This window comes from Rhipicephalus microplus, chromosome 3 (genome assembly GCF_043290135.1).
Source record: "Rhipicephalus microplus isolate Deutch F79 chromosome 3, USDA_Rmic, whole genome shotgun sequence".
NCBI lineage: Eukaryota > Metazoa > Arthropoda > Arachnida > Ixodida > Ixodidae > Rhipicephalus > Rhipicephalus microplus.
This window is the reverse complement of record NC_134702.1, coordinates 255482960-255502362: the sequence shown is the minus strand read 5'-3', so window position 1 is coordinate 255502362 and position 19403 is coordinate 255482960. Positions and strand designations below refer to the sequence as shown.

The 19403-nt window shown below is 44.7% G+C and overlaps 1 protein-coding gene across 1 annotated transcript in view; it reads left to right on the top strand.

The window, feature by feature from the left end:
- Window positions 1-19403, top strand: part of LOC119168599 (uncharacterized) — a 242134-nt gene that overhangs the window by 210474 nt on the left and 12257 nt on the right. Inside the window, exon 13 of the mRNA XM_037419998.2 lies at window positions 8048-8359. Coding sequence (XP_037275895.2) covers window positions 8048-8359 — 312 coding nt within the window. The remainder of the gene's footprint in view (window positions 1-8047; window positions 8360-19403) is intronic.

The following is a 19403-nucleotide window of genomic DNA, read 5'->3' as shown; positions in this document are numbered from 1 at the left end:
TGTCATTGTATTCTACAATCAGCAAAGAGTGCAAAAAGCAAGTTACATGGCTCTAGCTTTCCTACAACAAAAGTTATAAAGCTTTGAAATTTATCTTTCTATTAGCGAGAAAAGGTAATTTTTGTATTTTATTTTTTTCTACAATTTTATGGTGTCCTAGTGTTACATATGACGCTTTCTTACACTCACTAGCATCTAGCTAATTCAGCAAGTCAAAAATGATCGAATTCGAGTGTACGAAGGCTGAGAAAAGTTTGTCAGAAGAATTGAAAGGTGGCCAAAAAACTGGGTACTGCAAAAATGGCAAAAAACAAAACTCTGTATATTCAAGGAATTCTACACAAATAAAAATGCTTCGCTTTGTATACAAATGCCTCAGAAAGCACCTGGGCAGTAGTCTTTGTCACACTTTTGTCGTTGCCACCGCTTTGCTTGTTGCAAGAACCTGGCAGATGCTGAACGCTTCCACTCGGCACTCCTGATCCGATGAGAATCCTTCTTTTCTGCCCATCACTCGCTCATGGAGTTTTGCTCTAGCTGAAGTTCTGTGAGGATACACGTAGAGGCTTCTTTCATTCCTCAGCAACTGCAATCTCAACAGCTATAAGTGAAGCATGCTTCTCTTTAGGCATTAGAGACCGTATGACAGAATGGAGTGCCTCGTTTGCATTTTGTGTCTTGCTTCTTTGGCAGTGTTTTAGCAGCTCCTTGTCACAAAGTCGCTCATAGACTGGGAGTAGTGAATCACGGACATTTTGTGGGAAGTTGTAGGTGTGTCTTCGCAGCGGTTCTCCCCTTGCAGCAGCAGCATTCTGCTTGCACCATGAGTCACTGCCACTTGGTCACAAGGTGTGGTTGGATTTTTCATCAGTAGATGTCACATGATAACATGTGGTCATGGATGCCCGGTGCATTGCATCTACATCACCCGCATTGACCTTCAGAGCCGAGCCATAGTATATCGAAAATTTCTCTATGACAACACCTGTCAAGCGGCCTCTTCCACTTAGTGCTTCACCAGAACCTTTATACTTTTGAACTGGATCACGTAGTGCGGTACCGATTCGTTTTTGGACATTGTTTATACAGTCTTGTTTTTGGATCCGTATAAAACCTGTTAAACCTGTATAAAACTGTCGAGCCTTGAACAGCGCGAAATGATCTACTGTCCCTATCACACGGCATCACTGTGTTCCGCAAGCCGTGATGGGAAATTGAGTGCTCAAAGAGAGTGACTGCTGCCTCCACTTCCATGTGCCCCAATTCGCACTGTGTATTTTTCTGGCAGATGTGCGTTGACTCACAAACCAGTGAGTCAAACCAGTGAGTGGTGGTGTGCGCTTGCAGCCAGCGCAGAAATTTGAACAACATAGTCCGAGACGTAGCCAGAAAACAGCTCTATAACAACACCCACATCAATGTGAGACAGGTGGCCTTTAGTCATCCACGTGCCATCATAACAGGTGGCCTCATTACCGGGGTTTTCAAAGCACAGATTTCGGTACAGTGTTTTCACTGACATCAAAGAGGATTCAGTTAATTTTTCAAATGGCTCTGGTAGTTTTTGTGGTGAAGTCCCCTGTAGGAAATTTCCATGACAAAAAAGACGTCGTTCAGGGCTCTTCTTTTGTGGTAAAGTCCTCTGTAGGAAATTCCCATTACAAAGACGATGTCGTAAAGGGCTGTCTGGCATTCTTTGTGCTTTGCACGGCACGAGACGCAGCAGATATTCACTTAGAAAACGGCGCATTTAGCCTGGCTGGGTACCCTCAGCCTGTCAACACTGTCTGTCACCCTCAGCCTGTCACCCCACTGTCAACAAGTACACAATTGCAGCACTCTGAAGTCAGCTTTATCACAAGTCCATACTCACGCTAACCTTTTTCAGTGGAAATGGTTCCACTGCGCTTCTGGAATTTAGCAGTTCTTTCAAACAGCTTTTTAATTGTGGATAAGTCGAGGATCCCGTTGGTAGCCACTGATGGGTCAGAGTCCTCGCGCGCTGTCACGAGCGTTCACAGCTTGTGCTCACAAGCCGAAGTTGCTGATAACCTGCAGATCTTATCGTCACTCACTTTCTGCTGTTGTGCAAGATTGGCGCTCATCAAAAGGGTTGTCTCTCCTTATGCACTGTCTTTTGCCGATGTCGTTCGAGGCAGCCAGGGACACAGGCAAAGATGTCGGCGTTTCAACCGACAGATTGTGTTGTCCAGCTCTAGGTGTACACCTGATATACCTGTGCCATTATTTTGCTTTTCCGTAGATTTCTTGCGCTTTTTTCCAAACTTGTGAGCGGTGCGGTACTTGCGATACACCTTCGTCATAATCAAAGGTTCAAAATGTGACAGAGAGAGTAGACTCAACTCACTGGCTAATAGAGTCCTATAGTCCCAGGGTCTAGATCTTCAGGACGTTGTGCTCCGGCTAGGCGTTGGATAATCGGGCTCCTCCACTCCCATTGTCCGGGGCGTCAGCTCCCTTTCAGGTCTAGGCCCTAGGACTATAGGACTCTATTAGTCATAGTCTTCAGATAGGGAATACCCGCGCGCTGCGTCGCCGGTGACTTCCCGCATGCCAGATGCGTAAATAAATGTTGTTTCTCTCTCTCTCAACTTACTGGCCCGGCGGCTGCGACGCGCTTCGTTAAGTTGGTTTGGCGCCGTGCCAGTATACCACCAAAACGAGCAGACTGTTGAGAAATGCTTGCTCTAATTTCTCGCTAGCTTGTGCAAGTTCAGGAAGCCGATGAGAACAAAGTGACATATGCGCGAGATACACTTGCAGCTTCGCATGCGCTCTGCTGCCACACGCAGTCGACAGCTTGGGAGGCCGGCGAGTCGGAAGGCACAATTTAGTCACGTGTGCTCACCGCATCGATAGGCTCACGCAGGGATGAAAAAAAGGGTGGCGGGATATAAAAGAAAAAGAGCGCCTCTTTCGAATGCGACCAAGACGGCTGCTGTAACAAGCATAGAACAGCAATACTGCGGCGCTTAAAAAGCCCGTTTTTCACACGATCATCGCCAGAAATTCAGCTCACTAACGTCGCATAGACTACTGTGATGGCTGAAATACCAATCTAGGCCGCATGAAAATTGGCAAGATTATGCATTGATAGTGGGAAAATTCGAAAATAGCATTTTCAAAAAATTAATTTTTCTAATTAAAGACCCGCTTTTACTTCCTTTGATGTGAACTGTGAATGCGCCATGCCAGCAGCATGAATAAGGAAACCCCAGCACTTTATTGAGATACACTGAAGGCAGGAAAGTTCAAGCAAACATCATGGACTTTTTTCAGCTAGAAGTAGTTGCCAGTAAAGTTCTTGTTTGTCTTCAATATCAGCGTATACTTGTTTTTGGTTCATACGAATTCAGAATGATACAAATATTTTGCATGCTCCCTTCGAATTTGTATCATCGCAACTCTACTGTATATGCAATCAAACCTGTTTATAACAAACTTGAGAGTGCCGCAAAAAGTGGTTATTACATCAGTAGTTTGTTGTATGTGAACTCTGTCTTAAAAAGGTGCACTTAGCAACCAAGCCATTCTTTTTCCAGCACATTTCTATTAAAAGGGACTCACAACACTTTTTCAAGTAGCCATGGAATGAATTCACGTAGGGGCTTATCGTTTCACGAATTCACCGCCACAAATGTTTTTAGAATCCGTCCAGTATGAGCGCAGTTACAAAGATTTGTTTCGTGTGGCAATTGTATTCTCTCTTCTCTCATCCTGACAAAAGCACTGGAAGCTAAGCAGGGAGGGGTGGTACGGTGACCTTCAGCACTTTTCTTTCTCAGCACTTTTTCAGTCTTCAGCACTTTTTCTCTCTTTTTTTTCCATGACTTTTCAGTGCAATCGTGCATGCACACGTGGGAAAATCAAGGCCTCCCATAGCCGCCTCTGTTACAACTGAGCGCCATGCTCATATCAGCCAGTGGCTGATACAATGGCTGTGACGAGTGATTTTTGAGCTCGTCGCGCCATTTGTCGAGAGAAGAGAAAGTAATTTTTAGCTGACTTTGAGAACCTGTTGTGAATTCCATGCGGCGTGTTGCCCTACAATACTTGGCTCACCTGTTCTTGAGATCCGCAACAACTGATTGAGAGCATTTTCTGACCATGCTCAAAAAATCTTGCAGGACTCTGGGCCCTGCAACATTGTTTAGCTTTTTTTTTTTTGCTTTCTCTTCTCTCGACAAACGACACTACAAGCTCAAAAATCACTCGTGAAAGCAATTGTATCAGCCGCTAGCTGATATGTGCATGGCGCTCGTTCGTTACTGGGGCTGCTGCGGACGACCGCGACTTGTCCACACATGTGCGCGCAATCCCATTGAAAGGTCACATATTTGAAGAAAAGCAAGAGAAAAAAATTGGCCCCGTATCTGCATGTTACACTGCAAATGTCGTCGAAAGACGATAGTCTTACGTCTGGAGAGAGTGAGCAAAACGTTTATTTGATGTTCTGCGCAAAAAAAAATCAGTGAATGGTATTCTGCAGGCGCTGCGTTAAAGTGCCTCGAGCGTGCAGCGGAGATGAAAGAGCGCATCAAGTCACGTCACACATGAGGCATGAGCGCTATCTGACAGTTATTTCGGGAAAAAAAGTGCGTGGCATGCACGCTTGTCTCAGAAGTGTTAAGGTGTAGAACGCAAGGTGATGAGTAGGTGCCATCACCGTGTCATCTTAGCAAAGCGTGGGAACACTTTTCTTTTTGTGCAAGCGCTGCATAGTCGACGCAACGTGATAAAAACTACAGTCCTTGGAATTACTTATGTATGCCTTTTCCCATAAGAGACACACATACAGAATATTGAGGTGTTAATATGTTGCCTCAGATAAATGCAATAATTGCTTTTCAATTGTCAATCGCACAAGTATGAACACTGAATCTTGAGCAATATTGGCGGGCGCTCCGGATAGAGTCAGCCATTTTGAGTATCGTTTGTCCACTTTGGTGCCGTTTAGGGTACTGTTAAGAGCGGACAAACAGAGAAATGTACAGATAGACAGACAACATTTTTTGCGTCGAAGGTCCCCAAAAAAGAATATCGTCTTTAAAAGTGCTCAAGGTCATCAGGTGTGTGTCACGTATTTTCCTTCCCCGTGCCATTCCTCTCTGCTTAGTGCTTTCGTTAGGATGAGAGAAAAGAATGCAATTGCAGTGTTCCACACATATTTGTAGCTCTGCTCATTCTGGACAGATTCTACAATTTTTGTCATGGTGAATTCATGAGACAATGAGCTCCTCTAGTGAATTCATTCCATGGCCATTTTAAAAAGTGTTGCAGGGCCCCTTTAAAAAGCACGAACAGCCCCATAAATAAGAAGTTAGGCTTTTTCGCATGTTAAGCGACACTTGCTACATGCTCACGAGTGAATTTAACCACTTTCGCAATGAGCTGACTTCGTTACTCTGAAGTGCAGCACAGCCACGTGCAACTGATCATCCCTGGCTAGTTGTGTACCACACGTCACCTACTATGCTAATGCCGTCACTGCTACACCGTCTGATGACAACTGCATGTGCCTTCTTTGTGCATGCTTCACTCTGGACAGCACGTATTGGTTCAGCATTATGAAGACAAGTTTTTGCAAGCAACGTGCAAGCGGATTCACACGATGCAGAAGTAACAAACGTGCGAACAGTAGCATGGCGCACTTGTATCGCTATCGCTTAGCACGGTTTATGCCACACGCGTAGTTGTGCAGAGAGCTGCAGGTGACAGTGATAAGGTTCTCTATGATTTGACATAAGATGGTGCATTCATCGTTAGCTGCTGCCTTGCCTTCACTCTTTTCTGATGCTTATTCATGAAGGCATACAAAAAGAAAGTCAAGTAATTGATAGACCTGTCTCTGCATTTACTATAGTGACAGAACACCCTCTGCAGCACATTGTGGCGACAGTGAGTTGACTGTCACAATAAATTTTCATGTGAGAACCTTTATTTTTTTGTTGGATTTATGGCTTCTCATGCACCAAGGCATTGTTTATTTAATTGTTGGCATTTGTAGATGCAGAGAATGGGGTTAGAAAAGGTAGCCATGTGAAAGCTGGCAAGAAGTCTTCAAGCTGCTTCACATGTCTACTACTGAAAAAGGCTAAAGCTAGCAGGAAAAAAAGCCAAGTTGGCAACACTGGGCACAAGCAAAGAAGGCGCGCAATTATGCACGGGGTGGAAGGTGCAAGTGAGCGTGTATACGATGCAGTCAAGTGCATGCATAAAGCTACACAAACTGATTAATTGATATGTGGGGTTTAATGTCCCAAAACCACCATATGATTATGAGAGACACCGTAGTGGAGGGCTCCGGAAATTTCAACCACCTGGGGTTGTTTAACGTGCACCCAAATCTGAGCACACGGGCCTACAACATTTCCGCCTCCATCGGAAATGCAGCCGCCGCAGCCGGAATTCGAACCCGCGACCTGCGGGTCAGCAGCCGAGTACGTTAGCCACTAGACCACCGCGGCGGGGCAAAGCTACACAAACTGCAGTATTTTTTATGACTTTTGTATTGCAGTTAAACCTAGATATAACGAAATTGATAAAGTCTCAGAAAAATTCATTATAAAGAAGATTTCGTTATATGCAGGTTCGATACAAAAATTCGGAAAATAAATGCACAAATTAAACAAGAGGGGTACTCAAGAAGAGCTAACCCAAAACGCTTATTTTACAGTAAAAAGACTGCGTTATTATTGTGATAGCAATTACATGGACACACTCGGCGGGTTTTTTCTGTCGCTGCCATGTTCTGTAACAAGTTCAAATTGTTGAGATGCCACCGCGCATCGTAACTCTCACGAGCGGGTAAAAGCGTGCGAGCGCTGCTGAAGCAGAGATCGAATCAATCGGCCCATTCCTATCACCTGGAAAGTGCATAAGATAATATCTCTCGCGTATTAGAACTGTTCTTGAATGCTCAAACAGAGTAGTAAACCACCCGTTTTGAACGAGCATGAAACAACACGGGGACGACGGGGGGGATGGGTGGATCGATCGAGTAGCATCGATCGAGTAAACCTGCTGACCCATGCAGATGATACGCGAAATTTATGAGGCTGCAGAAATAGAAAGGCTGGGCAGTACATGTGTCAGCAGGTCTTCGATTGCTCTATCACAAAAAGAAATAGATTTTTTTCAGAACGTTGGCACACATGACGTTCATGGCGCGTTATCACGATGAATTCTCGGTTGTTAGGTGAATTCTGTTTTCTTTGATTTGTCATTTCTCTTATTTGTCAGACACTGCTCAAGTATATATTACGTGGTTCCAGCAAATAAATCTTGTTGTAAGTCAGTGCCGTTGTCTGTCTCCTTTTTTTCTAGTCCCTCGTTGTTGGTGCTGTTTTTTATGTGAAATATTATAAGAAAATAAATAGCTTCGTCAACTAGTCCAGCTTTTGGTAATGTTCCAGCATACCTTGTTTTTGTGCCTGACGAAAAGAAGTTGCCAAAAATTCCCGTAAGAACTATGCTAGGAAACGACACTGAAGTAATGCATATTTTGTTCTAATGTAGCTATAATATATCTACACAGCGGTTCAGAATCTGCAGAATAACCTGAATAATTTTATTACACTTCATTCTGTTCACCCAATTATTAAAAAAACGATTTCAGACCTACGTCTTGCCTTATATTTTGCAATTCTAGCATAGGCTTCAAGACCACTTTGTGGATTAGTTTGGTTTATCAACCCATGGTCACCAGTGCTTTCCTTTTTGTGTTCGTTTCCTTTTAAGCTTTCAGTGACAGCTCCTCTTCTCTTTGTCTCGGTTTTATCCTATTGTTTTATACTCAAACCTCATTTTAACAAAGTTGCATCTTGCAGCAAAATAAGTTCATTATGCCCAAAAATTCGTTATTGGGGTGAATTCTTAACACTATATCTATTGCAAGGCTGTTCTTAATTTACTTTGCCATAACCGATATTCCGTTATGTCCGGTTCATTATATCGTGGTTCGAGTGTTGGTTACGATACCAATAGATGTTTCCTCAAAGTTTGACACCACTCTGTGTGTGTGCAGCTGCTGTTTCAGCAGATGGGTGACCTGAAAGAGAAAAATCGCTGCCTGTCGGCCGTCAACCAGGAGCAGGGCAGGCAGCTGCAAGAGGAGCTGTCCAAGCGAGGCTTTTCCTCTGAGGCAGACGCCATCTGTGCTAAGCTGCAGCTGCGCCAGGAGCTGGAACAACTGCGCGAGGAGCTGCTCCTCAAGGACGAGCAGCTGCGGGCTCTGGCGGCCAAGTTTGGCCGCTTCCGCAAAGCCTACGAGGATAACTACCAGCGAGCCACTGATGACATCGACAAGCTCGACACCATGCTTGAGCGTGTCATCGAGGTGCGCATTTTCTTCCACTTGCCTTCAAGGGCAGCATAATCTTGCACTGCATGGAAAGCCCAAAATAATGCAGATACAGTCGAATTCATTTATAACCAACTCAAAAGTGCCGCTATGAGTGATCGTTGTACCAGGAGCTCGTTGTATATGGACACACACATATAAACATCCATTTAGCAGCCAAACCATTCTTCTTCTTCTACCTACCTTTTTTTCTTAAAAACTGCTAGGAACACTGTAAAGTTATGCCTTTTCATGTATTGAGTGATGCTCGCTTGCTCACGAGTGAATTGGACAATGTTTGCAATCAACTCGTGCCGTTCCACAAGAGCGGTACTCCAACGTAGAACCAATTATCCCTGGAACCAATTATCCCTGGGCAGTACGTCACTTACTTGTCTCCTGCTGTCGCATGCCGAGTCGTTTGCAGTCTAACGTATGCATGTGTTTCACCGTTCTTTGTGCATGCTTCACTTTGGACCATGTTAAGGTGCGGCGAGTAGCCTCTTAATTTAACCCAGCGAAGACACCCATTTTTCTGTCAAGACGCAAGCGGCTCCGCATGATGTGGCAGCAGCAAACTTGCGAACGGCAGCATGACATGCTTGTACCACCATCACTTCGCGTGCTTTAATAGCGCACAGCCAAGCCGACATCTACATTTATAGGGACTGAAAAACCAGGTTTTTGGTGCCAAAAGTACTTGAGCAAAACACTGTTCTAGGCCCCCAAAATCGTTAATATTCCCAAGAAACCACTTTCGATTACCGATCAGGCATCGGCGAGGTGCCCATACTTTCTTATTGTTAATTGCTGACCCTGCCTCCGCGCCCCTCTAGTTTCCGCTCTCCCCGACTGCTATTCGTTACACACCCCCTGTCCTTTGTGCCCCCGCTACTCTGAGCATTCCACATCGCCAGACGAGGCCCGTGTTTTCACACTGCCACCAATCTTTTGAGGACCGCTCGACCATCTACCCTGTTTTTGATCGCTGGTACTGTCGTTGGCATTGCCGGCCGGGAGTGACCACACCATTTGCCAACATCATCGGCCCCTGACTGTATCCGATAGTCTGCGCTAAAAGAACGCGCGTATGCTACCCCACTGACTCTGTTAATTTGTGATTCATTTCATGTTTAGGACTTGTTCTCGCTCACTTTGCACTCGGCTCATGCCCTCCGCACGCGTTCGGAAGCGCAAAAACGGCTGTTAATTGGCGCTGAACGAATTGCGAATATCCGAGTTGGTGAGGCCGCGCAAAGCCGCCAGCGCAACAAAACGATTTCTTGACCACGGCCGCCGATTCTTTGAACACTCTCGCCCGCACCGATCTAGGCGGCCGTGCTTTGACTTCTGCACGCGCAGGCACTCTTTCAAGTTTTTCTACGTGCGAGTTACACGTTTTGTGGACCTTTCAAGCAAGCTACCCAATCTGCCTTCTTCCCGTGTGTCTTGGTTTTCGAAGTCGCCCTCCCGCCTCCAAATCGCTCTAAATTCTATTCCGGCTGTTTCACCCCTGATTGAGTACCTTGTCATCCGGTGCATCCGAGGGGTTAAGGTCCCTGATGCCGTAAAAATTTGTCTCTTATCAATGGGCTGGATGCATCCAAGAGAGTCGCCTTTAAAGAGTTTGCTGGTATATGGAAAGGGATTGGTAAAGCGGAAATCACTGGCACCATTTAAAACTGAGAGGGCTGAATAAGGAAGAAGAAGTGGTTTCGATTTAGAAAGAGGCTCGATGGCTCAAAGAATGCAGCTTCAGCGCACATGCCATCGGAGAACACAGGGAGCAAAACAGCTGCTGCCGGCAGAATTTCAATGTCTTCTCTGGCAACAAGTTTGTGCGCAGCTTGATGCGTGTGGTCGTATGGCTGGTCGTACAGTGGGAAAAGCTCAAGTTCGTATCGGGCACAATCCATTGTGGCGTGATTACGGGACAGGAAATCGCAGCCATGCGAGCTGGAGGAAAGGACAATGAACTCAACAATGGTGGTTGTCCGCGATGGTGAGCCGAGCAGTGCAGGCGGCTATAGGCTGAACAGGTTCTCCATTCACTGCACGTAAGCACGTCATATCAAGTGGTGTGATAACCTCTTGAAGCTTGCAGCAAAAATTAGCGTCTCTAGCAGACATGACAGCACCAGTATCTTCAAGAGCGTATCCATGGGCGCCTTCTTCGTAAACTTTGACAATATTAGACAGCTAATTTCGAGGACTTGTGTGTTCGGATAGCACAGTTGTTGCCTCGGGCGGCTAGTTGACCTCACTTTTAAGGGCTGGTCGTTGAAGCATAGGTGACAAGAAATAAATGGGGTGAAGGTGAGCGACGAGACAAAGTTTCCGGATAGTTGCATGAAGACATGCTGGACTGAGGATCCGAACTTTCGTAGCGAGAAGGGGGTCGGTCCATGAAGTTGCTGTGTGATCGGGCGTCTGTAGCGTAGCATGCGGCAACGGCAGTACCTGGCGATATGGTTAGGGCTGCCAGCCACAAAACAGATCGGTTGCGAAACAGATCGGCCGGTTATCGTGCGTTCACCAGGCATTTACTGCTATGGACTGGGTGCCCAGCCACCAAATGTAAAGAGCTTTGTTGAGCGATCCGAACAGGTGGGTGGTAACTCGAAGAGTAGGAGGGGCCAGGTGATGGGTGCTCGAACGCCAATCTTACGGCTTCGTCTTGTGATGATAGCTGAGTGCATAATATTGTCTTCCTTTCTAAAGTAATATAATAGCCGATGTTCAAAAGTATTGGTTCTATCTTGTGTGTGCTCTATAATACGGACTCAATGTTTTCGGAGTTCTTAATGTTCAGTGGGTGTTTTTTTGGAGTTCATTTTTTTTTCATAAAAACTTTCCTCTTTATTAGAGTTTATTTCTCATAAATACATACTTCTAAGTTTGTTTGACTTTGAGTTAAAGTTATTGCAATGTCCTCTTGTTATTTCATTTTCAATTAAAATACATTTCATTGTTGCTGGTAATCCTGTTTCTCCGTCCTGCAAATTTTCTTCTCTCTTGCTCTTCACCTGTCCTGTTAATAAGGTGGTCGATGTGCACTTCTGTAAGCTTGCGCACATGGAGGTGTGCAGGAGCTAGGAAAGCTGGTTGTCCTCTCTAATCTTCATGATAAAAAATAAAGAACATAATACCGTAATTACTCGAATCTAACGCGCACCTTTTTTCCTGTTAAGCGAGTTCGTAAATCGCATGCGCGTTAGAATCGAGTACGAACGAAAAAATTACGGTCAATCTATTCCCATCGGCAAATCCAATATGGCAGCCCCCTACGTGCGTCGGCATGGCGCGTCGGCGATTTCTGCCTATGTGTTTCCCATGTGCGGCACTTCGTACGTGTGCTGAGGAGTTAGTCATCTAGTAGTGCATTAGCATCGACGGCGTGGAAGGGCCGACTCCAAAAACTCGAGTGCACCACGATGCCACTTTTAAAAGAAAAGTCATCGCGTGTGCAGAAACGGACGGAAATCGGTCCGCATCGCCGTCGTTCGGAGTTCCCGAAACGTGCGTGCGGGACCGGCGGAAACAAAAGCAGAAGATTGTCGACAGCAAAGCTTCACGCAAAGGCTTCAGTGGACCACAGCAGCGTCGGTTTCCGCAAATTAAAGAGCTGCTCGGCGAGTATGTGCTTGAGCAGCGAGCGGCACAGCGGCCCGTGACGACAGAACTGCTCCAAGTGCGGGCTATGCAATTAGTCTTAGGAAAAGGTTTAATGCGGAGCCAGTTTAAAGCGAGCAGGTGCTGGCTAACTAGCTTTATGAAGAGGAACGGCTTTTCCCTCCGAAGGGGAACATGCATATGCGAAAAGTTTTCCGGAGGAGTACGATGAAAAGTTTCACAGTTTTCAGAAGTTCGTCCTAAACTTGTGGCGCAACAACGGCTACCTGCTTGGGCAAATCGGGAATGCCGATCAGACGCCTCTTTACTTCGACATGCCTGGCACCACAACCGTCGAGAAGGGGGCGAAGCAAGTTCGCGTGATGACATCGGTCCATGGTAAAACTACAGTGACGGCAATGCTCTGTTACACGTCAGATGGGCACAAGCTTCGCCCGTACCTCATATTCAAATGGAAGACACTCCCGAAAGGAGTCGTTTTTTCGAGTGGTGTGATCGTGCGGGCCAGCGAGAAAAATGGGTGCGTGTTGCAATCGATGTCTTACTTTTTTTTTTTTTTTTTTCGCTGTGGAAATCGGGTGCACGTTACAATCGAGGGCACGGTAGAATCGAGTAAATACGGTAACATCACTGTTCTCAATACTGCAAAATCCTAGATGAAAATAAATAATCCGAACACAGAAACATCCAGCATATTAAGAAGATGAGGGTCTTACAAATGTTTTTTATTTGTTATTCTACTGTCATGAAAATTAACATGCACCATTGAATAGAGATTTCAAATCTGCAAACAGATTTTAAATATTGAAATTGAGGAAGAAGTAATGACAAATTTTCACATTATAATCTGGTAATTTTTTATAGGTCATTATGGTAACTTGCAATAAAAAAAGCTAGTTTTCAAAACTACATGTTTTCTCTGAGGTTCACTCCACTCCAAACGAGATGTCAGAACAGCTATTTCTTTGATCAGAAATAATTTTTAAACTTGGAAGGTAAAAATGAACTTCCAGTAATTAGATAGTATTTATCATATAATTACAATTCTATTCGAGTAATTAGCTAGTATTTATCATATAATTACAATTCTATTAGTGTGAGCGAAAAAGAAAAGCTTTAGCCGGTAGTTCAAGTGCTGCGGAATAAGAGTGGTACCAAGTTTGTTTAGGTATTTTTTCAGAAAGTTGCTCAAAACTTCCGTTGTGCAGATTCACTTTACAGAAATAACAATGCCAAGAAAATTACGTTTCCAGTTTTGAAAACATTTGTAATTTAATATATTAAAGGGAAGCTGAAGGGATTTTAGAATTTAATCAAACTTTGTGTTTAGGAAGGACCGACCTTATTGTTGATGTCATAATTCTTTTCGCGATCATAGCTGCAGGAGCTTCAGAACAGACGAAATTAAAGCTTGTCTTGATCCGCCGCTGCGAACGTGCTGAAAGTGTGGGTGTGGAAACATACGTCATCTTTGTTTCCTCTGTCTGGAGCAAGTGTTCTTTCTTATCTTCAACCACGGCCTCCGTGACTAACCCATGACATGCCGTTGCCGTAACTTATCGAAGAGGCCACACTTCAGCAGTGCTGCTGTTGCAGATGACGTGGCATACTGAGAATGATGTCACCGTGTTCGCTCGGCGTCTCAAGAAGTCTGGCGGCCACAGCCACTATTTTTTCACCAAAAAGTGCTATTGGCGTTCACTTTTGAAAACTCTTCTATCGCTTTCCTAATTCAGTAGGGATCAAACTACGCTTCTAAACCATTTTTTTAGAAAAGGGCTTCGGCTTTTCTTTAAGCTCTTCACAAAAAGAAATGGTATTTTGTTATATATAAAACTCTTCCGACACATACTTTCTATTATAAATACTTCAAATTGCAATTATCGTAAGTCAACATTTTTTACAATTTTGTGCTATATTTAGACCCTTGTCCCCCCCTTAAATGTATGGTAGGTGTCTGGAGTGTTTGAATGTACAAACATATTGCCTTTCAATGCAAAACATCTGTATTTGTTAGTGCTGAAACCTTAAAGCTTGTTGAAATACTAGATGCAAGCATACTTTACAAGGTTGCTACCACTGATGGATGTTCGCTTCAATAAACATTTTTCAAGCAATCCCACAATGCCTCGCGGGCTGACAGAGCACTCTGGGGAAAGTATGTACGCTTCCTCCACGCGCTGCTCGTTGGCGCCGTGCTAGCACAAAACGAAAAGAACATGTTACTGCTTCTTGAATAGATAGGTTCAAACGCACCTGCATGTATATCTACGCATGAAATGTGAAATGAATAACACAGTCAGTGTAGGTATCACTGGACAGTTGTATGTGGAAGATGAGCGGCATGCTGTTTGTTGCGAACCGATACATATGGTCAAAGCTGTCGTGAGGAATGTGAGCTTGAACACTGAATTCATAGTTATTCAACCATGAACTGCTCATGAGGCACTATGGCATTTAATACCATCGCGTTTTTATTGGGTCGTTAACACCACACAAAAGAAGTGTTACAGTTAAAATTTAAAAAATTCTTATTTACAAGTCGTGTTTTGAGAAAAGGAAAGGTAAACACATTCTAAGTGCGTTTAAAGACAAAGAGATGGAACTAGAATGCACTTGTGAGATACATTGCTCTGATAATTTGAGGTCACTTATAAAATGTCACGGTTTCTTATAAAATGTTTTAAGTGTCACTGCGGAGCACGTTTGCTGGCAGTAAATTCTGCATTGAGTGAGACCACTGTCGAATTTCGCATCGGCGCATTCAAATACTTTTCATTGAGGAATAATGATGTACTTTCGCTGGGGGAAGAAAAAAACAAAAAAAAACTTGGGCACATGAGCAATAGTTTCCAGCTGCAAGAAGGCGCGATGCCCTGCCTATACATATTGCATCGGCTTGTGAACAGCTCATTTATACTGCAAACAATAACTCTGATGACCTTCACCTGCGAATAAACTAGGAATATTGCAGTTATTCCATGTATGCGTTCTGCTCAGTCTGAAAGACACTTGGGAAGCAATACAAGGTGAGGGTTGTGTTTGCTGTACCATATGCTTAGTAACATTTCTTTTATATAGATCGCGAAAGGTCGCAGGGGTCTGCACAGAAAATTACTACGAGAGACATGCCAATTGTACTTTCAATTGTTGTGCAAGAGTTGCTAACCAAATTCTTTTTGTGTTTGCATATATACATCGGTCAGACAGTTTCATGTATCATGCGCTTCACAGAGCATCAAAATTCATTGAATGGAGCCATCTCATCGCACCTCGCATTTTCAGTCATGCAACTGCAATTTCATCTTTGAAGGCATGGTAATCTTCCAAAGTCACCCTAACCAAACCACGCAAGAAATATTGGAGGCATATTGCCTCCAATATTGCCTCCACGCAACAATGCAGTAGAATCTCAATGATGCGAATTCGAAGCGAGCACGTAAAATATTCATATCATCCCGAATTCATATTAACCAAAAACAAGTTAAAGCTGATCGTGAAGATGAACGAGAACTTTATTGGTGTCTACTACTTCTTGCTGAAAAAAGTCTATGATGTTCTTTTTAACTTTTCTGTTTTCACCGCCTCTCAATAAAGTGCCGCGGTTTCCTCACTCTTGCTGCTGGTGCTATAAGGTGTGTTCACACTTGGCATCAATGGGAGTGAAAGCAGGCAAATTTATTGAAGATTTATTTGCTTCGCCATTCAAGCGAGCTTAAAAACGCACCGCGAAGTCCATGCGAAAAAAATCATTCCAAGAGAACTCACACTCGATAATTCAAGCGAAAATGCCAGAGCCGCAGTAAAACCACGTCCGTGCCCGTTGAAAATGTTCACATTCGTTCTCTCTCTCATATACATGCCACTGCTGCCATTTTTCGCACATGAATGAGAATTTATTCCTAAGCATTAAAATATCCACCGAGTTCTAGTTATGCATGCAAAGTGTTGACAAGAAACAGTTTACACCTTTAAAAATGTTGTTTCGGGAGATACGTCAGAAAAACGATACGAGCAGACGCACTGGAACCGGCAGCGACAGATTCAGCCAGCAGTGCATAAGAGAGACAGGTTAGGGCATGCCGACTCGCAGCTACTGCCCCTTCTTCTTCCGGTATTCGCAGCGGTCGTAATCAAAATGAGGCTTTCGATGAACGTGTCTTTTTCAGGGTTGTGAGCCTTGTCATGCTATGCGGGTAGTTCGCAATTGTGCCTACGCAAGCCACTGCAGCCGCCGACACCTTGGCTGCCATCTTGAATGTACCGTTGGTTGTTTACATCACGTGGTTTGAGAGCTAGCGCACCCGGCGTAGCCAAAGCCGTAGCAAAAAGGCGATCCACTGTTGCGTGGTGGCGAAATTGGTCTCGGTCCGTTTTTTTTTTTTTTTTTTTTCGCGTCGACCTTGTGGCATCGTTTTCGTCACAACGATGGCCTCGAAGTGAGGGCAGTTACGGCGAGTTTTTCCGCATTCGCTCCCTTTGAGGCCAAGTGTGAACGGGCCCTGCTCCCACAGACAAGACGCGTTACACTGCTCGCTTGCAGCGGTCAATCATGCATTCGTATTATCCGCAGTAGCGGACAAACCCTTCATATAACACTGAATCACGCTGTATGTTATATAATGTAGTCCATCCGATGGAACTTCAAAGTTCGTATGCTCGTGAAATTCGCACCAACCATAATCGTATCATCGAGATTCTATTGTATGATGGAGAACACCGCGTCTTGTTTAGCTCAACCTTGACTATCGTTACAGCAGCACAAAGTTCACTTTAATGATGAACTGTATAAACATGCACCTTGGTTGTTTGCCTTTTGGTGCCTCTTTGTGACATGCGCGATGTGCTCTCATTTCTTTATGGTTTTTAACCCGTGCGATAACCTTTCAGTTCTGAGTGAGCATTTTGGGTGTGTAGATTGCTTTCCTTCTCCTAGTTCTTTCGTTTTGCCTTGTCAGCCTGCAGTTACAGTGCCAAGGGAGGTTGGTAGGCGCATACCATTTGCTACCTATGCTGTGAGCGACGCACAGTGGTCTAGTTATATTTCTTATTTTATGAAAGCGTTGTAATTTCTAGAGCACTCTTTAATACCAGAACCTTACAATTTACTCGTTAACATTGTCAATGGACATTGATCCCTAATGCATATGTGAATTTATTGACAGTTGTTGCACCTATTAGGCAACCCAGTTGTACTTCTTTTTATATATGTCAAAGGCTGACTGACGCTAAAGAATAATAATAATTAACTTACGCTTCCGAGCCTCTCAGATGGTTGAACATGGGGATAGGTGGAAATCGTATGCAGGCTGTCATAGCTAAACACCAGTGGTTGGAAACTTGCGCCAGTTGCGCCAACCTGTGCCAACTGAAAGTTACGGCGCCATGCTGCATCAAAAGGGTCTTTTTACAGCGAAAGCTGTAAAAAGACCCCAAGATCACCACTTGGGTCACGCGCAGTTGTCTGTTACCACATCTGGCAAAATTTGAAAAAAAAAAAAAAAAGACCTAGCACTAATGACACAGTGGGGCTCAAACTGAGTCTGCTGCGGGCCAGCCCAGTATTCCACCACTGAGCAACGCCGGTGCATGTGACTTGTTGGCGATCTTGCCTTCGGCAGGCTTGATGTTGGCAAAGCAATCATGTTAATACGACTTTTAAAGTGCTTTAAAACAGTGAAAAAACAACCAGCCATCGCAACATGCAAACAGCGTACCGAGTGGTCCGTTGAATGCTCCAACCCATTACAAAAGCTTGTTCTTGTTCCCTACTGTAGTGCATACCCACTTCAGCCATAATTTCTCATCGTCGCCAGCCACTGCATGAACAATTGACACAGTATTCCTTGCAAGTGTTTAGTGGATACCACACGTCTCAGAATAATGACGAGAAATAGCATAGCACATGCCTGCCTACTACCCAAACAAATTTATTATTAATGCCATAGTGGGTATCAAGCAAGTGTGCTTGCAGTGGCTACCCAATGAGTGTTTTGAAAAGGATCTGAAAGGCCACTTTTCTAGCTTTCGCTGTGACGGTGCTGCGCCTTCGATGCAGGCCTGGCGTGTTTTGTCTAATTCGTGCCATCGCTGCGTCACAAGGTGATTTTAGAACTGAAAGTAACGTTGACAGCACACATTGTGAGCGGATATCACGTGATGGTCGCCTTCTTGCACACTTGCTCAGCTGCAAAAGCACGGAATCGGCCAATCAATTATTCCTACTTCTGTGGTAAAGCAGCACTGCTTTTTCTGGTAACTATCAGCAAAGAACAAAGATGATGTGGCGACTACTGACTATCGGTGACAAAAAGCCTATGTGTGTGACGTATCGCCGCTTCAAGCTTACTGCGCGCTTTTATTAGCCGGCGACTACGTAAGAGAGCAGAGGCGCCGATTGCTGCCACCTCCAGCATTGTGTGGGGCTGTGTTCAGTGTGCGTCGCTTCGCAGACACGAAAGCAGCTCGCTGTTCCAATGTTAGGTGTTGTTGAGCTGTCACCTCATGAAGCCTACATGCTTTCATGAGCCGACAGCCCAGCTGCGCCTCCGTCCGCAGCCAGGGCCGATAGAGCATAACTTGGAGAAAGCTTGCGTCGTCGCATTAACGCAGTCTTCTCTCCACGCCTGTGCAAGGTCTGAAGAGGAGTGGGCACAAGCAGCTTCGCACGGTGTTCAGGCCAAGTAGGCGAAGCCCTGCACACAACTAGCCAGTAGACTATTGACTCCCTGCGACTGTACTGGGTCTCAAAAAACTGTGTCTGTTCTCGCTAATTAGCAGATTGTGGTACACATTTATCACAGACTGCCAACTGTGTCTGTTTCGTCGCTGTGTCATTCGCTTTGTTGGCTGCATATCCCGGGCTCCATACAAGTTTCGAAATGCCCTTCAGTATTGCCACTGGGTGTCATCGGAGGGTCTTAGGAGAATGCCAATCATTTCAGAATATTGGCGAAAAGAAAGAAACGGCTTCGTGTTAGGCACTTTAGCCAATGTTTTTTGTGGCACAGTACTGATTTCTTCATTAGGGGTCATAGCACATGTAAAGAAATGCAAATTGGTACTTGGTCATAGGCATGCGCAAGGCGGGGTGAGAGGGGGGGCGCCAGTTCAATACTTCACATAATAGGGAGGGAGCGGGGCGCTGTGAGGAACCTTCCCCACCTCCCCTCAAGAAGAACCCTGTGCAGGCTTATGTACTTGGGGATTAATGCATACTATCGTTAGTTTGCAGTTACAGCCTCGTTCCCAACAGGTTCTCAGCATGTATGTACTATCAACAGCCAGAGTTTGCAAGACGCGAAATGTTCAATAGAGCTAAATTCCCGCTTTGTCTGGAAATGTAATTTTGAAATAAATGCTTCATACTACACTTGGTACTTCGACCTATACAGTCACCAGCTCGATT